Source organism: Antedon bifida, chromosome 6, assembly GCF_963402885.1.
Source record: "Antedon bifida chromosome 6, ecAntBifi1.1, whole genome shotgun sequence".
Lineage (NCBI taxonomy): Eukaryota > Metazoa > Echinodermata > Crinoidea > Comatulida > Antedonidae > Antedon > Antedon bifida.
In genome coordinates, this window is record NC_136231.1 from 26,547,347 (window position 1) to 26,563,999 (window position 16,653).

Genomic DNA, 16,653 nt, shown 5'->3' on the forward strand with positions numbered 1-16,653 from the left:
TTTACATTTCACTGATTCAAAACCCATTTGCGAAGCAAATAGGTTAAAAATGAATACAAATTACATACAAATGAATACAAATTATATACAAATGCAATTTGTTATTCCATCTATTTACTTTGCTCTATTTTAAAATACTTTAGCAATTTATCATACTTCTATTTAAAACCTAAATAATAAATAAATGCCTATCAACCTGACCTAAATGCTGGCTACCTTTTTGCTTGTTATACAAAAATAATTTAATCTGGTATGTTTGGGAAATTGATTTCTGATATTTTCTATAAAATCTATTAATTTAATTTAATAACCAAATTATAAATGCAAACTAGAATTTTCTAAATAAAATATCTTTATTTACATAAATAATTGTTTCATTCGACAGAGGCGAAGATGGCGGTTTTTCGACCCCAAGGTAAACCACTTATTGTTCCAAATGCATTGAGTCACAACATGAAGACAGGTATGCTACCCACTACAAGGAAAGACTTTGCAGGGTCTAGGCCAGCAACATCATCAGGCACTAGGTTCGGTCAGCTCAGCCAAAACCCATTCTTCACCAGACATAACCCTCACCCTGGTCGTGTACGCCACATCAAAGGTAAGGCCATTCACAATGCTAAAATCTGAAAGTAAAAGTGATGATTAGGAGTTAGAAGTAAATAGAAAAAGAAAATATTTCTAATAAAAAACGCTGCTCGACTTTTTGATGTAACAGTTAACAAACAATTTTGATTTAATGTAAATATTTAGGAAAATATGTTTCATCCCTTGGCTGGCATTATATTTTTACTTAAGTCAAGATATTAGAAAGTGCTTAAGTGAAAAAGAACATAGAAAAAAAAGTATTTACAAATATTTGCTATTTTGGAAACTGACTTAAGCATATTCATTGACTTAAAATGATGTTTTTGATATCAAGCATATTTGATAAATCTGAGTTATGTTTTTTTTATGAGACATTTATGTGCAAATGTCTTTAACAAGAGTGACATTTAATGAAAAATCCGGAAATAAAATGCATCACAAAATAAATGTACGGATATGATATGATGTAAATCATGATTTTGTATGGTTAAAGATGTATTGTCCCCCTGAAAAAAATAATTAATAAAACATTTTCTGTTGAATATGACATCCAACAAATTGGATCTAAACAAAACATTTATTTACCTGAAAAACTGTAATTTAAAGCAAAAAAAATGGTAAAATTGGCTGCCAGCCAATGGATTTTTGGTTGAATTTAACTATTTATCAATGTTATCACACAAGTGATTAACTTTACTATTTATTATTTTGGGGGACAATACATCTTTAATGTTCTATGACAATTATTTAATGTATGTCTTGCAATTTTCTTATACAATTTCCAAGGATTAAATGATATTCCAATTTGTGCCGTCCGTGATGATGATAGGCCTCCAACAGCCTACAGACGATTACCCACTTCTGAAACGCCGCGAAGATCCTATCAGATGCCCGCCGCTCAAGCGAATAAATTTGGTTCAAATCAACCGACACATCTTAGTGCGAAAGATTTTGACAGAAAATTACTACAAAATTTGAGTAAAAAATATCAATTAGAGATGAGTAAGTGAAGCATGTATTCTGGGTTGCCAATTGCCTGCTGTCTCTCATCTTTACTTATTTTTATTTCATGTTTCATTCTGAATTTAATTGTAGTTCACTAAAAAGAATTAATATTCAACTACTGTACTAACAATTAATAATAAGCTAATTCACATTGGTCTTCATTTGTAAACAAACAGCACAGAACCTAATCAATTCTTTAAATTTGTTTTGTCTTTTGGTTGTCCGCTTTTATTACAATACAGCACGCCATTTTAACATATCCATGAAAATTTTGATATTCCAGTTTATAGCATTACCACTTTGTTCAACATGATCTTTAATATAAAACAATCTCTTGGAATTGTTTAAGATTGATTTTGAGTATCCAGTCGTAAGCAAATCTACATAAATTTACTTGTTAAGGGTTGTAATAAATGTTTATTTATTTTAACCACTCTTGAAGTGGAGCTGTAGTTTGGTGGTTAATGTGCTTGTCTTCCAATCCAAAGGTCCAGGGTTCAATCCTGACCTAGTGCCAGGGTAACTCACAACTCTTTTAACTCCACTCCCAAAGTCTCATATTGAGATATTTATAAGCATGATAAATTATAAAATAGTTTATCCATCCTGTAATTGGCGAGTTCGTGTTTTCTGTTGGATGCGTATGAAATTTAAAAAAAATATAATGGCAAAAAGGATATTGACATTTCTATGAAATCAAGTGTAATAATCCAAAATTCTATCTTTAATTTTTTTATTTTTTTTTTTACATTTTTTCGTCAGCATGTTACAGTACATCTGCTTTTTATCTTACTTTCTATTCACTAACCTACAAAATACAAGGAAAAGCAACTAACTGCCTTAATTCATAACATTGACTACTAATCATTGTTAATATGCTCACAAAACTCAAGGCAATTGTCTCTTAGCAACCAAAAATGCATGTGGTCACTTTACAGCAATACCTAGCAACTGAGAATCTTCAGGTGGGGCATATGAGGCAGGCAGTCAGGCGGGGCATATGAGGGAGGCAGTCAGGTGGGGCATGTGAGGTAGGCAGTCAGGTGCGCATGTCTTCAATCCTTTTAGGCATATATACATGTCAAGTCTTGCAGAAATCAAGAATGTTCAAATAAATATCCACAATTTTCCCTACTGTTTGCTATAAAACCAAAATGCGGTGTTTATTTGCATGTTTTAATACGCAGGTTTACTAGACGTTCCGATATGTACGGTGCATGATGATGGTTACATGTCAAACGTGAAATACGGCAAGGTCAAACCACCATCAACCGCAGACAGTCGAAAGCTCTACTCATACAGCATCCCTCAGCGAATTAACAGACATAATTATAAAATTCAAAATTTAAATCCAACTTTGAACTCGGGAATGTTTCCAATTAACACGATAACTGGTTTGAGTTCCTACCCAATGGGGTTTAAGGAGAAAGCTGACCCCAAGCTAGGTGTTGGTAAGTGATCATCACTTCAAAATAGTCACATTTAGGTTGTACTACACAGGCATACAGAGCAATAGAATAAGATCTGCACATGCTCATAAACTAATTAGTAGCTTCTGTAACTAGAACCCTAGTAATGGGACAGCTTTTGGACCCAACAGAGGGGTGTCTCTTCTGTGTAGTAAAACCCTATTAAGAGGACAGCTATTGGACCCAACAAAGTGTCTCCTAAACAGGGTTTGATTGTGTTAAAATATATATTGCTTGTCAAAAGTGTCCCCTTGTGGGTGTACTAACAAAATGGAGAGGTTCTACTGTATATACTAAATGGGATACCATGGGTGGGAACAATTCAAATCATACATGTTCATGATTACTCTATTGTTTTTAGTGCTGTGTAGTACAACTCAAAGGTTACTATTTTTACTGCAACACAACTTAACTATCATGCAATGTTTTGTGAAAATATTTACTAATCCTGTCTTGTCGTTCTTGTACGCTGTTTATTTTTAACTATACATTTCAAATTACTAACAATCTACTCATTTGGTATTAACAAACACTGTATTGCATTGAAAAATAAAAAACACTTTAAATAAAATATATTACAGCAGTGTACTTTATAGTCTGATGGGATTTCAACTAATAATGCTAACAGATCACAGAAAAAATATATTTTTTTTATAAATAAATTAAGTATGCAAAACAATGTATCTTTAATACTGTTATTTAAATAAAATTTATTATTTATCATTAATTTATATACATTGCAAAATTGCGTTAAACTAAAAGCTGAATTTAAATAAAAGTAAAAAAAATAAATAAAATGATTATTCTATAATTTATAAATTGTTTTAATTTAATATTAAAGTACCTATGACAGACTCCTGGCGTGATGAATTGCGAGAATTCACAGAGAAGGCTGGTCTAAGCCAGCCACGAGAGGTACGAGAACAACAAGATGAACTGCCTCGTAGAACGTCTGTCTACTCAGCAGAAACAGGCAGACTTATACCATCAAGGTCTATGCAGCGAGGATATTCAAGACAGCGCCAACGTGAACCACAATATTTTAGTCATATCCAACCAGAGCAAGCTAATGAATCACTAGTAAGTACTGTGTATGAATAATTAAGATGATTACAATATGATGTTATATAATGATTTGATAGAGGTTAACGTGAATATGATTGTGGAATTATAATGAAAATAATGATAGACAATGAATATAGTAATATGTAATAATAATGTCATGATAATAATTATGGCCACTAATCATCAAATTATGAATGACAATGATGATGTCTATAGATAATTAATAATAATAATTATTTATTTAGCGCACATATCCACTAAAAGTGCTCAAGGCGCTAAATATATGCGCTGGATATTTGTTTAGCATTGAAGTGTGCCATTGTATGCCATCAATATAAACTTTGTTTTTTTCTACTATAGATATTGGAAATGCTCTGTCAGATTTTACAGACAGATTCTATAAGTGCTGTCCAGTCTTGGTTAGTTTCAGCAAATCACAGAGGTAAACAATCCTGTATTATATAGTGAAATATTAAACATTATAACACTGTCCTTCAACAAGAATCTACTTGATGTTTTATAAAACAAATAATGAATGTTTTTATATTTTTGCGATGGTACAAATAATTTCATTCGGTGAAATATGAAATTCTATTTTACCTTATGCAATTATTTGTACCATTACACTCATAAGCATTCATTATTTGTACCATTCATAAGCATTCATTATTTGTACCATTACATTCATAAGCATTCATTATTTGTACCATTACATTCATAAGCATTCATTATTTGTACCATTACACTCATAATCATTCATTATTTGTACCATTACACTCATAAGCATTCATTATTTGTACCATTCATTATTTAAAAAAGAAATGGAATAATCAATTCATTTTTCCTATTCCTTAAACAAACAGAAAAAGATTTAGTTTTGGACATGATTCGAACAGCTATGGTGCCAGATGAGCAAACCCTAAGGCATCAGTTCGATCCTTCATTAATGCATCAACAACCGCCTTCAAACATGAACTTACAAAATGGATATGGTGAGATAGATAAATTCCACGAGGAAGACCAAACGCGGTATTCACGGTATGCTTATGATGAGGATGTACGTAAAAGCTCTTCACGCAAGTCTGATAGAAAAGGTATCAAAACAATTTACTAAATCTTAGTCTAGTAATATAGTTTTATAAATTTTAATGTATACTATTTGAAACAAATAAGGTTTATCACAAATATCTTGATTTCCTGAGGAACGTCATTGCACAATGCATGATGGGAAGGGTTTGAGAGCAATAGCACCACCGTATAATAAAAACTTTATATACTGGTGGTGGCGCTATTGCTCCCAATTCCTTCCCATCATGCATCGCTCATGATATTTGCGATAAACCTTAATAAACCCCCTATTTTAAAATCCTGCATCCGCCACTGCTTATCTAATAAAGGGTTATCCGATTTCAACCTTACTATCTACAGTACAACCAATTAAAATGATTAACCTACAAAAATAGAAGCAGAATAGAGATGCACTTAAACATTGACATTAATCTCAATGCACTTATATCTTAGCAACCAAAACATGACCACTTTACAGCTAAATATACAAGTTACTAAGCAACAGTTTAATTGTCAATCAATGTGTACACATTACAGCTCAAAAACTCAACATGAATTTAATTCTTGTTTGTTTATTTTATTGATTTCCACACATTATGTACACTCTAGATCAACATACATAATTAAGAGGAATGAATGTGGAAGGTGACCAAAGCTCTGTCTACACTATCAAACTAGTTTGACAAAAAAAGTGAGGTGCCCATATATGGTAGCGATATGACATCATCATGTCCATATATGGGCACATTACACTTTTTTGTCACATAAAGTTTGATAGTGTAGACAGAGCTTTAGTTAAAAAGGTATTGGAGAACAAAGAAGTTCTCACTTAATATATAAAGATTAAAAACAAAAGTCCAAATGATATAATAAAATAATAAAGATAAAGAAGAAGATATCCATAAATCCAGATGAAAATTAAATACAATTTGTTTGAAACTCTCCCGATACAAAAAAATATCAGAAAGAGAAATTCTTAGATGATAAAAAAAAAATATATTATATTTACAGTACTATTATACTATTATTATTACTTTTTTTGTTACAGGTTCATCGAAAGCTGATATTTTAAAAATCCATGATTCTCCAAGAGCTGAGTCACCTTCAAAAGGAGTAAAAAAACCACCGAGTAACTAAGTCAATACCAAACCACCGAGTAACCAATTCAATACCAAACCACCGAGTAACTAAGTCAATACCAAAACACCGAGTAACTAAGTCAATACCAAAACACAGAGTAACTAAGTCAATACCAAACCACCGAGTAACTCAGTTAATGCCAAACCACAAGTAAACTAAGTTAAGGTAAAAACACCAGTTTATGGTACTGACTGGTACATTGTAATGGATAGTTAACATGGTATTGGTATAGTACTTGGTGCTACTGTGGTACATACAGTAGGAAGGTAGATGATAATAGATGGTGTGGTATATGGAATCATGGTACACAGTACACAAGATGGTATTGGAAGTCAACATCTATAGACTAATAACATTAAAGTATCAACTGAATAATTTCAGATCAATTAAAACATGTTGGATAACTCATAAAGCAAAATATGTTGTTACTATTTTGTTGTTACCAGTTTTTTTATTGTATCCGTAAAAATGCTGGATAAATGTGGTGATAATAGTATTACTAGTTTGAGTTTACTAATTTAATTCCTAAATTATCTCAATTTGGTCCAACATTGGTGGTACGGTGAAGCTGTGTATAGTTGTCATGGCTTACTGTCATCTCTTTCGCATAGCATATCAACATTTATTTTAGGCGCTATACAAAAGACAATAATTATTGTTTTCTGGTTTATTTTTTTTTTTTATCTTATAAACAAAAGAATGATTGAATGTTACCATTTCTGCCTATCAACACTGTAAGATATTCAATGTAAATATTAACTAATGTAAATAGTATTGTTGAAAATACATATGTTGATATCTCTCTTCATATTAAAATTATTTGCTGTACTTTTGATGGCAATAGTTTTTTGGCGATATTTCTGTCATGTGATACAGATTAAAATTAAAAGGTTTGTTAAAATATATTAATCAAAGCTATCAAAGTTCAAATTAAAGGTTTGGTTATAACAAGTTTGTCAGTGTGTACTATGTAATGTTAAACCTTCACTGGCACTACACCATGTTCTTATGCAATAAATGTATATTTGTGATAAAATATGTGGAATTATAATGTATTTTATTTAAATAAGTAAATTTTAAAATTCATCATATTATTTTAAGTTCACTTTAGTTGTGGAAGACAACATATTTGAACGTGTTTATTATTCTCTATTTGGAAGTTGTAGTGAGTTGACGCAGTTTGAACATTGAGATGGAGCTTTTATTCATAAAGCTTCATATCTTGGTAAAGCCGTAGATTATGGCTGTTCAGGAATAATAAAGAAGGGATTTACTGTACAAAGACTTTGAATTTTCCAAATAAGGCAATGCCATCATTTGCATACATGGCCTAAATCTGTTTTTCCAGCAAGCTGTACAAGTATATGATATCAAACTTTGCATTCAAAAAAAAAAAAAAAAGAAAAAAAAAATTCCTCCTCCATCTCTACAATAACATGCCTCATCCTGTAAGTGCCTTCCGTTTCTCAGATATGTCCCAATAAAACAAAATTTAAAAGAGGAGATATCTACCGTCTCATCAGCTGTCGTCTTCAGTTTTCATTTCTTCCTTAACTTCTTGTGAAACACAGTGTAATTCTGCACTTTGCTTATCTGATATATTTGTCATTTCATCTTTTAAATTCATGCATTTCTGGTCCGTAGCATCATGTAATGTGTTTGACAAAATCTTTTTACTCATCAAAACTTCACTATCATCTTGTGATTGACTATCTTCAGTTTCGATTTCTTTTTTTATTTTAATTTCATCATTTTCATCTGTTTTTATACAGTTTTCATTTTGTTCATTACCATCAGGTTTTTCCTCGCTATTTTCTGTCATTTCATTTTCTGTTTTAGAATCTGTTAATTGTTTTCTAAGTGGAATAACCTTTGAAATTGTTTCCTGCCAACTGTTACACTGAACAAACTGCAACATTATTTCAAAAACTGAAAAGCAAACCAAACGTTAATAATGATGAGACAATTTATGAAAAAAAAGCTGTATAGTATTTGAGAACATTAAATTAGCACCTAAATGTTATATACCCTGGGATAGGAATTATCTGTAGTGTTAAAATAGTAGAAATTCTAATAGGGGACACCTTCAGGACCAAACAAGTGCCCTCTTAATAGAGATTTCGGCTTAAAAGGATTGGCTGTAGTGTAAAACATACACAGTAGAACCCTATTAGCGGACACCTGCAGGACCCAAAAAAGTGCCCTCTTAATAGAGATTTCGGCTTAAAAGTATTGGCTGTAGTGTAAAACATACACAGTAGAACCCTATTAGCGGACACCTTCAGGACCAACAAAGTGCCCTCTTAATAGAGATTTAGGCTTAAAAGGATTGGCTGTAGTGTAAAACATACACAGTAGAACACTATTAGCGGACATACCATGATTTACTGTCAGCACTTTCCTGGATTTCAATTGGACGTTATTACCTAATGGCAACTGAGCATGCTCCCAACCTTTATCAACTGCATTCTGGAAACATACACCCTGCAGAGAAAAAAAAGTATAGTATATAGAGGGCTCACTTTGTTATTACAAAATACTTTTCAAGCAAGCAAGCTGGGAAAAAATATACACATTATACACTGAGCAAGGAATTTAAGACAAATAAGAAACTAATCTAGTTGAACATTACTCACTTTATGGTGGTTGTGATCCACTAGGCCCCCTATAATGTACACTTTTTTTGGATCTATATTCTCCAGAATGTTTGGCGACTCTGCTGCCAAGAACACTAGGTTTTCTTTTCCAAACTTGGCCTCTGGATCCAGACCTTCAAAATAAACCTAATAAGACAAAATCAAGTGAATACTGTGACTGTGAATACAACGTACCTAAAAAAATCCAGAAAATCTAACCAGAAATAATAATTCGCTTACAAAAAAGACAATAAGAAACAGCAGTTAATGTACCATACTTTAAACAAGAAATCTGAAAATGGGCTTCCAGTTGCCTACTAGTTTTACTTTGAATTAGTGTTTTTTTTAATGATCCAATTTTTGGTCAAAGTGAATCTATGTGACATCAAAACAATTTATTTTGGTGTAATTGAAACAAAAGAACATAACAGTAACTAACCGAGTATGAGTGTAAAACTCTGTCTTCATTATCAAGCTTTATGTGACAAAATAAATGTGATGTGCCTAAATATGGTAGTGATTCTACATCATCATGTCCATATATGGGCACATCACATTTTTTTAAGTTTGATAGTGTGGACAAAGCTTAATAAATAAATAATGACCCCATTTGCTTACATCCCATTGCTTGTAGCCTTGTATACTAGTATCGAATACATTCTTAGTTTTATCCTTAAAATTACAAACATAATATTGTAATGGCTTTTCAACACGTCTGTTTTCTGCGTAACAACGTTGGATTTGCTTCACCAGTTTCTTTATATCCTAAAATACACAAATTAAGAAACAAATACATAACACGTTATTATTATAATTAGAAATACTAGAAAAACTTATATTAAAAACCAAATAATGTGTTCTGCTAAAATGTTGGATAGTGTAAGCAGAAGCATTTATTGTAATTCAAGCTTTTTCACAGGTAAAAATATCCCATACAGTAATTAGTAAACGACTCAAATAATTAATGATGTCACTGAAAGCACTCATGACTGACTTGGGCAAGATTACGTGCTATTAAGTATTTATGGTTGCATTTTACATACATATACTATACTACGTAGATTTAAAAAGCGCTTTTCCCAAAAAAAAGACCAAAGTGCTGTACATTAATTAGAGCAGTATATAAGGACAAATAGAACATCTACATTATTCCTTAGAAAAAAGAAAACTTTTAAAAATGTTTTTAAAACATTGTACACTTAATGTAGAATTGCAATATTGAAAGATTAACAATATAAATCAATATAAATATTAAAAATTACTAACCAATATATTCATGAGTTTATCATAACCGCAGTCAACAACCACTTTAACGTCACTTGCGTCCGGATGGTCCATTTTACGTGTTTTATTTGGCGGAGGAACAGAACTGCCAGAAGACTCGCATTCCACAGCTAATCGTCTACGTTTCATTTTAAACTTTTCCCTTTCAGCTTTTCTGAAGATAATTGAAGAAAATATTATTAATTTAGCAAATAAATATTAGATTTCATTACAATGGAGTTTTTAAAAAATTACTGACAAGTATAGAAAGTACTGTATCATCTCAACACCTCTTAACTACAGTAATATTACCTAAAACAGTTTTAATAATTTTTGGAAAGGGTACTTAATTTTTTAATGTATCATTATCAATTTAATTTCATTTCCTCAGACAGATTGGTAGCAAATTAAAATATGTAAAAACCTTCTTTCTGATCGACCTTCAAGCCATCTTGCATGTCGTCTTTGCTTCTTAAGTTGATTCTTAGATATTGGCTGATCATCATCTACATCTAATGAATTTGATGACTTGTTATCATCAGCATCTTCTGGTAAATTCATGTTCTGTGTTGTTGTAACTTCTTGCTTTGTTGTCTTATCCTTCTCAAAATCATCTGTTGTAGTAGTAGTTGTAGGCTCCTCATTTTTAATTATCTCCATTTCAAAGCTAAAGAAGAAAAATAATTTTATGTCATTATCATCATTGTTGGCCATTTTCAAACCACTGTAGGGTTGACTTCATAACTCTCTATTTTCTGTATTCTTGTTAAATATTCTGTGATAGTAGTCACAAATGAGATCAAATAATTAAACATTGAAACATTAATCTACATTTAATGTACATTAATGTGCTAATGTATTAAACATTAATTAAGCTCTGTCTACACTATCAAACTTTATGTGAAAAAATATGTGATTTGTCTATATATGGTCGTCTACTACAGTAGTTTGATAGTATAGACAGAGCTGCTTTAGAATAGAAATAAAAGATAAAATATGCTGAAAAAAAATATAGTGTAAATAATTAATTTAATTTTTAATGTAAGTTTAAGTTTATGTTTTTCTTACAAAACATGTTTCATGCAAATGGTATAATAACACTATTTTTTTAATATCTGTTAAAAACTTTTGTCACATTCAATAAACAAAAATAATCGCAACATTATTTTCGTTTAATCTCCAACTGACATTCAGATTATTTTGTCAGTGCAGTCTGTTGTTGCAATCTTGACGAAGATTCCCAAGGCCTAAGTAAAGATTTTGTTAAAGCTATCACCAAGCTAAGAATCACTCATTTGTTGCAAAAAGCTTTTATGCACTAATATAAATAATTAATGCATCGAAAAGTAAGACTAGTTACTACTCTGACTCGCATAATAATTTTGAAAATTTACTACTAAAAGAATGACTACAATAATTGTTAGTAACTCAATAATATTTTGTTTAAAAACAGAGCATTTTGTGATATTTTATGGTACAGTAGTGGCATTTGGATAGAGGAGGTTGTGGGTCACTTTTTCCACCCCCTCCCCACACCCCAAAAAGAAGATTGGTTCTTTTAGAAATATTTTTGGGAGAATATAAATTGATTTATAAACATTTTTTTTTAGTAAAAGTAAAAAAAATATTGAACGACTACATTTCATGAGCCATAAATTAAATGAATTATTTTATTTGGATCCAAATGAAATTGTTTCAAGATCTCAAATAATGGAGAACACTATTAATATTTACAATGATAGCGTACTGTACAGGTAAACAAGAGATTTCAACTGGACAGTTCACAAGCTAGGATCTTTTGTTTGTGTCAAATTGGCAAGAGATAATTTATTGGTCAGTCAGTCTTAACAACGTCCAATCGAATTCAAAAGAAATTGCCATACAGTACTTTATATCATGCAACAGAAAATGAAAGAGCTACAAAGTGTTTATGGTAATAATACCAAAAGTCATGAAAAACATACAGGTATTGATGTGTATGTACTGTGTTATTATTAGATTCCATTGAAAACAATGTTAGCTTCAATGGAATAATTCTGTTTCAACTGCCCTACTTTTTAATGTTGGCTCTGACAATAGAGAAATTATAGTGAGCTTTAAAATCTCTATGCTCTGACACAAGAGATTTTAAAAACATTAATACACTACAGTAGTGTAACAGTACTATTATTTTGATCAATTGTTTACAACTGGACATCAGATTTTTGCAATTCATCATTTATTTTTTTAAATGGCATAATATAGTGAGTGATTGTGAGTGGACGTCTTTGTGTTTTAAAAAGCATTATTAATCGAAGTATCCAAGTTTTTATATACAGTACATTTTTGTAATTTATCAAGATTTAACTTAAAAAAGGTGTTTGAAAACAATCACATATTTATTATATAGATATCGTTTCTACTGCTCTCTCTGTAGTTTTAGCCTACGTCTATTCTTATTAATTTCAGTTCATTCAATTTTACGAACATACACACATTTATAAAAAAAAATAGGTACAAAAAAACAATATTATTAACTGAATGAATTGAGGATAACCCAAGCAAGAAAGTTTAATAAAAAAAACTTTTGATACTTTTAGTTGTGTAGCGGCGCGCCTGTGTAGCTACTATCTAGGGTCTACTACGACCCAGGAAGCCTAGGCCCACTCCTCTCTCTAGCTACTGCTAGGCCTAGGCCTACTTCTCGTATCCGCGCCTATCTAGACCTCTAGGCCTGCCTCTCGTAGCCGCGCCTATCTAGGCTAGGCCTATTTATTATTAATATCCGGCTTTTTTATATTATTTTAACAAAAGTAAAGAGATTTAGAAAGAGTTAGTGACCCAAACATGCTTACATTTATTCGATTGCGGATTACTGTAGGCCTAGGCCTAATAGGAAGAGGAATTGTTGAAAATAAACGAATTAAACACAACGATACGCACATGGATGGCCCTCACTCTCTCTCCCCGTTTACTTCTCTACGGAGCGCCATTTATGCCTTTATTTACTTCCGAAATAGAAATAGTACTACGGTAACTGGTCCAGTGGATCAAATTTGGCACCAGTGGAGCACAGTGATTTAGAATAGAAATAAATCACTAATTTAAATATATTTTCATATGTTAATACACTGTGCTCAAGTGGACCAAATTTGGCACCAGTGGAGCACAGTGATATAAAATAGAAATAAGTCACTACATTTTAATATTTCTTCGTATGTTAATACACTGTGCTCAAGTGAACCCAATTTGCCACCAGGGGAGCACAGTGTATATATATAGAAATAAAGTCACTAAATTTTAATAAATTTAAGGAGCAACAACATCCTGTGTGTTCCCATTAGTAGAGTCAATGTTCTTAAAAATGGTTACATCAGTAAATTAAGTTTATCTTATAATAGTTTAGTCCAGGCCCATCCCCATATCGACATTTTCCAATCTGTATCTCTATTTTAAAAAATTGTCTTTGCTCACGCCCCAAGCTTGGTGGGGTACTGAAGATTCTTATACATGTTGTTTGAAAAAATAATAGATGTCATTTCCGTGGACCTTGTTTGGTATTCCGTGCGTTGTTATGCAAATGAGTTTGTGCAGGTGTATTACGGGGAAGATGTTATGTTAGTCATTCGCGGTCAACACGCCACACTGTTAAATGTTGATGTTGTTAATCTTTACATTAGAAGATTGTTCAACTGTAAATAAAACATTTTCCGGGCGGGAACCTAGCAGCTCCCCTCTTTTAGTTTGCAAAAGTAATCTCGAAAAGAACTCCATGTGGAAAAGAAGCCCACCCAAGAGTACTAAAAATGAAGGAGCACATGGGCTTCTTTTCGAGGTTTTATGGCAGTCTATTTAATGGAAAATAATGCCATACAACTTTGTTTCTGATTTTAAAAAAGGTCCACTTGTTTAGGCCTGACATTTACAACCCTCAAAATAAAAGAAAAACAATATTCATTATTTTCCATTAAAAAAAAAATATCCGTAGAGGTTCGAACCCAGTCTACTAGAGCTAAGAGCTCCCAAACCTGAGCATTGCCCGTTAAGCCACAAAGTAGTACATGACTGAACAGCTGATAATAGTCTATTTATACGTGTATTACGTAATTCATCATTACGTCATATATATCATTTTAACCTTGTTAAAACCAAAATGATCAGTTAGCTCAGTCGCCTGAGCGTCGTGTTAACAACACGTATGTCGTGGGTTCGATTCCCACGCTGGTCGGTGGAATAGAGTTAAAGGCATGCGGCCACTGTGTTTGGGGTTCACAGAATTATACGTCCCCCTTTCCACCACACATCATGAGGCGACAACATCAATGCATCTGGTGATGTGCTGGAAACGACCCCAAAAGGCTGTGGCAGGGCCTTAGTGCTGAGGCAGGGAGAGCACATTTAACATCTTTTTTTTTATTTAATTTTTGTTTTCAACCCGTATTCGATCTCGTAAATTTTAGGTTTGCCGCCCTCAATTTTAAAAGAAATTGAATTTATATTTTCATCGCAGGTGTACGAAGCGGTTTGGTATGCCGTGCGTTGTTATGCAATGGTTGTGCAGGTGTAGTGGGAAAGATGGTATTGTTAGTCATTCGCGATCAACACACTGTTAAATTTTGATTTTGTTAATCAATGTTGCTACATTGGTAGCGAAATGTCCGATTCATGCAAGATATTGTATTGTAATATGTTATGAATACGTACACGTTTATGGTAGTTGGTGTGTATGGCCGCACCGTCCCAGAATAAACACGTTTTAAAACGATAGTTTGTCTCCGATGGTTTTTCTATGGAGTTATTGGAGAGTGAAATAAGATAAAATATAGAACATTTGCAAAGATGCCGATTTCTTGACCAATTTCGAAGCTTAGACTAATTTCAATTTTTTTTTTACGGAAATAGAATCCAATTGTTGGACAATTGTATGTGACATAAAATGGCATATTCAACATTTTCGACAATTTTAAACATAGTCTACAATTTTAAAATATTACTATTAACAAAACAAATTAAAATACGTTATAGGCCCATGTAACGTACAAGATGAGCCGGAGAAATTTGATTACAGGAGTGAATATTATAATAGCTAAACAACAACAGCTGTCTTAAGTCATATCATAATTACAAGAACGGTTAGAATTACATGACTGGTATGAGCAAGGAATGAACGAGATTTAGAGAGCCGGGGTGCCTATTGCTTCGATAGGAAGATGATCATCGGCTGATAATAATGAGGAGAGGGTATCCTACATTAAACATGCAGCTTCGGTAAGTGACGTTTTGTGGCCTGTTATACTCTTTCTAATAATCGTATACACCGATAAATAGTAATTTTTAAAATTCTAGCTATGCTACTATGCTATTACCAGGGAATTTACTTAGCTATTTTAGAAAGTACCGATACATTTCAAATTTGTCAGACTTATAGTGCCTTTCAAAACCCAACTGCCATGAATGTACAATATTAATGATAACATTTTAAACTTTTAAGTGCGCAGTGATGTGTCTATCCAAATTGTAACAAAAACCACATTATATTTGAATGCTTGGGTTGGCAGATTGTTTTTGAATTATGAGGACTTGTACCCAAACCGCTCACGTCTCAATTAAGATAAATAACATGGCGGCGTAAACTGTTGACCACCAGGAAAGGTACGAGTCCAGTAGGCTTTGGACTATAGTTATGAAATGGTGGATTACTGTATATAGTTATGAGGATGGTTGTCCTGGTGGATTATGCTGTATAGTTATGAGATGGTTGTCCTGGTGGATTATATACTATATAGTTATAAGATGGTTTGTCCTGGTGCGGCGTTAAACAATGCCATTATTTTCTGGTTGCTGCACTCTGAATAGACCACAGTATTAATTTGCATATTAATGTCAGCAGTCAGTTGACTAATGTTTCATCTTGTTTGAAATCAATAGGCCTACTATACAGGTTTGATACATCATAAATAAAGTTTTGTTTTACTTGTTTAAAACATAATAACGTGTCGTGATTTTGTTTTATTTAGTTTTTTACCGTGTTGATTCTGATTTTTTAAACTTCAATTTATGATTTCAAATTTCAATAATTCGTCATGCGATTCATTATTCATTTTGTTTTACTTAGTTTAGGAAGGTACCGTGTTGATTTTGTTTTATTTTACAACATGAATTCATTGTATATATAGCCGATTGTGATTTAAAGTGAGATTTACAAATTACTGATTAAAATCAAAACGAATTATTCAGCTTTTTAATAACATTTTTGAGAATTAATATGAAGATTAATCATTAATTCATCAATGACATGCCCTGTCAAAAGATGGTATAGTGGAACCAAAACGGTCCTGTTATAGGTTATGTTTTTTTCTCTCCTGCTCAAATTAGTTTAAATATTTCCAGTGACAGATTTAAGGTCTCCTGGTCGAGTGTGTTCAAGTGTTCAATAACAT

The 16,653-nt window shown here is 32.2% G+C and overlaps 2 protein-coding genes across 4 annotated transcripts; one reads left to right on the forward strand and one right to left on the reverse strand.

Moving 5' to 3' along the window:
- The first annotated feature begins 393 nt into the window (after positions 1-393).
- Positions 394-7,434, forward strand: LOC144844578 (protein TBATA-like). 3 transcript variants are annotated; one of them, XM_078701548.1, is made up of 6 exons: positions 394-601; positions 2,781-3,044; positions 3,904-4,142; positions 4,488-4,569; positions 4,991-5,221; positions 6,244-7,432. In XM_078701548.1, exons 1-6 carry the CDS (start codon positions 394-396, stop codon positions 6,330-6,332), a joined length of 1,113 nt encoding a protein of 370 aa, XP_078557674.1. In that variant the 3' UTR covers positions 6,333-7,432. The 3 variants fall into 3 exon arrangements, with proteins under 3 accessions (XP_078557674.1, XP_078557675.1, XP_078557677.1); XM_078701549.1 differs by lacking the exon at positions 2,781-3,044 and adding an exon at positions 1,375-1,590 and having other exon boundaries at positions 6,244-7,430; XM_078701551.1 differs by lacking the exon at positions 2,781-3,044 and having other exon boundaries at positions 6,244-7,434.
- Positions 489-13,184, reverse strand: LOC144844577 (uncharacterized). Its single transcript, XM_078701547.1, has 8 exons — positions 13,069-13,184; positions 10,659-10,901; positions 10,238-10,409; positions 9,590-9,736; positions 8,972-9,118; positions 8,714-8,819; positions 7,848-8,264; positions 489-626 (listed from the first exon to the last, which is right to left on the reverse strand). The coding sequence occupies exons 2-7, from the start codon at positions 10,892-10,894 to the stop codon at positions 7,855-7,857; spliced, it is 1,218 nt and encodes a 405-aa protein (XP_078557673.1). The 5' UTR covers positions 10,895-10,901; positions 13,069-13,184; the 3' UTR covers positions 489-626; positions 7,848-7,854.
- Positions 13,185-16,653: the final 3,469 nt, after the last annotated feature.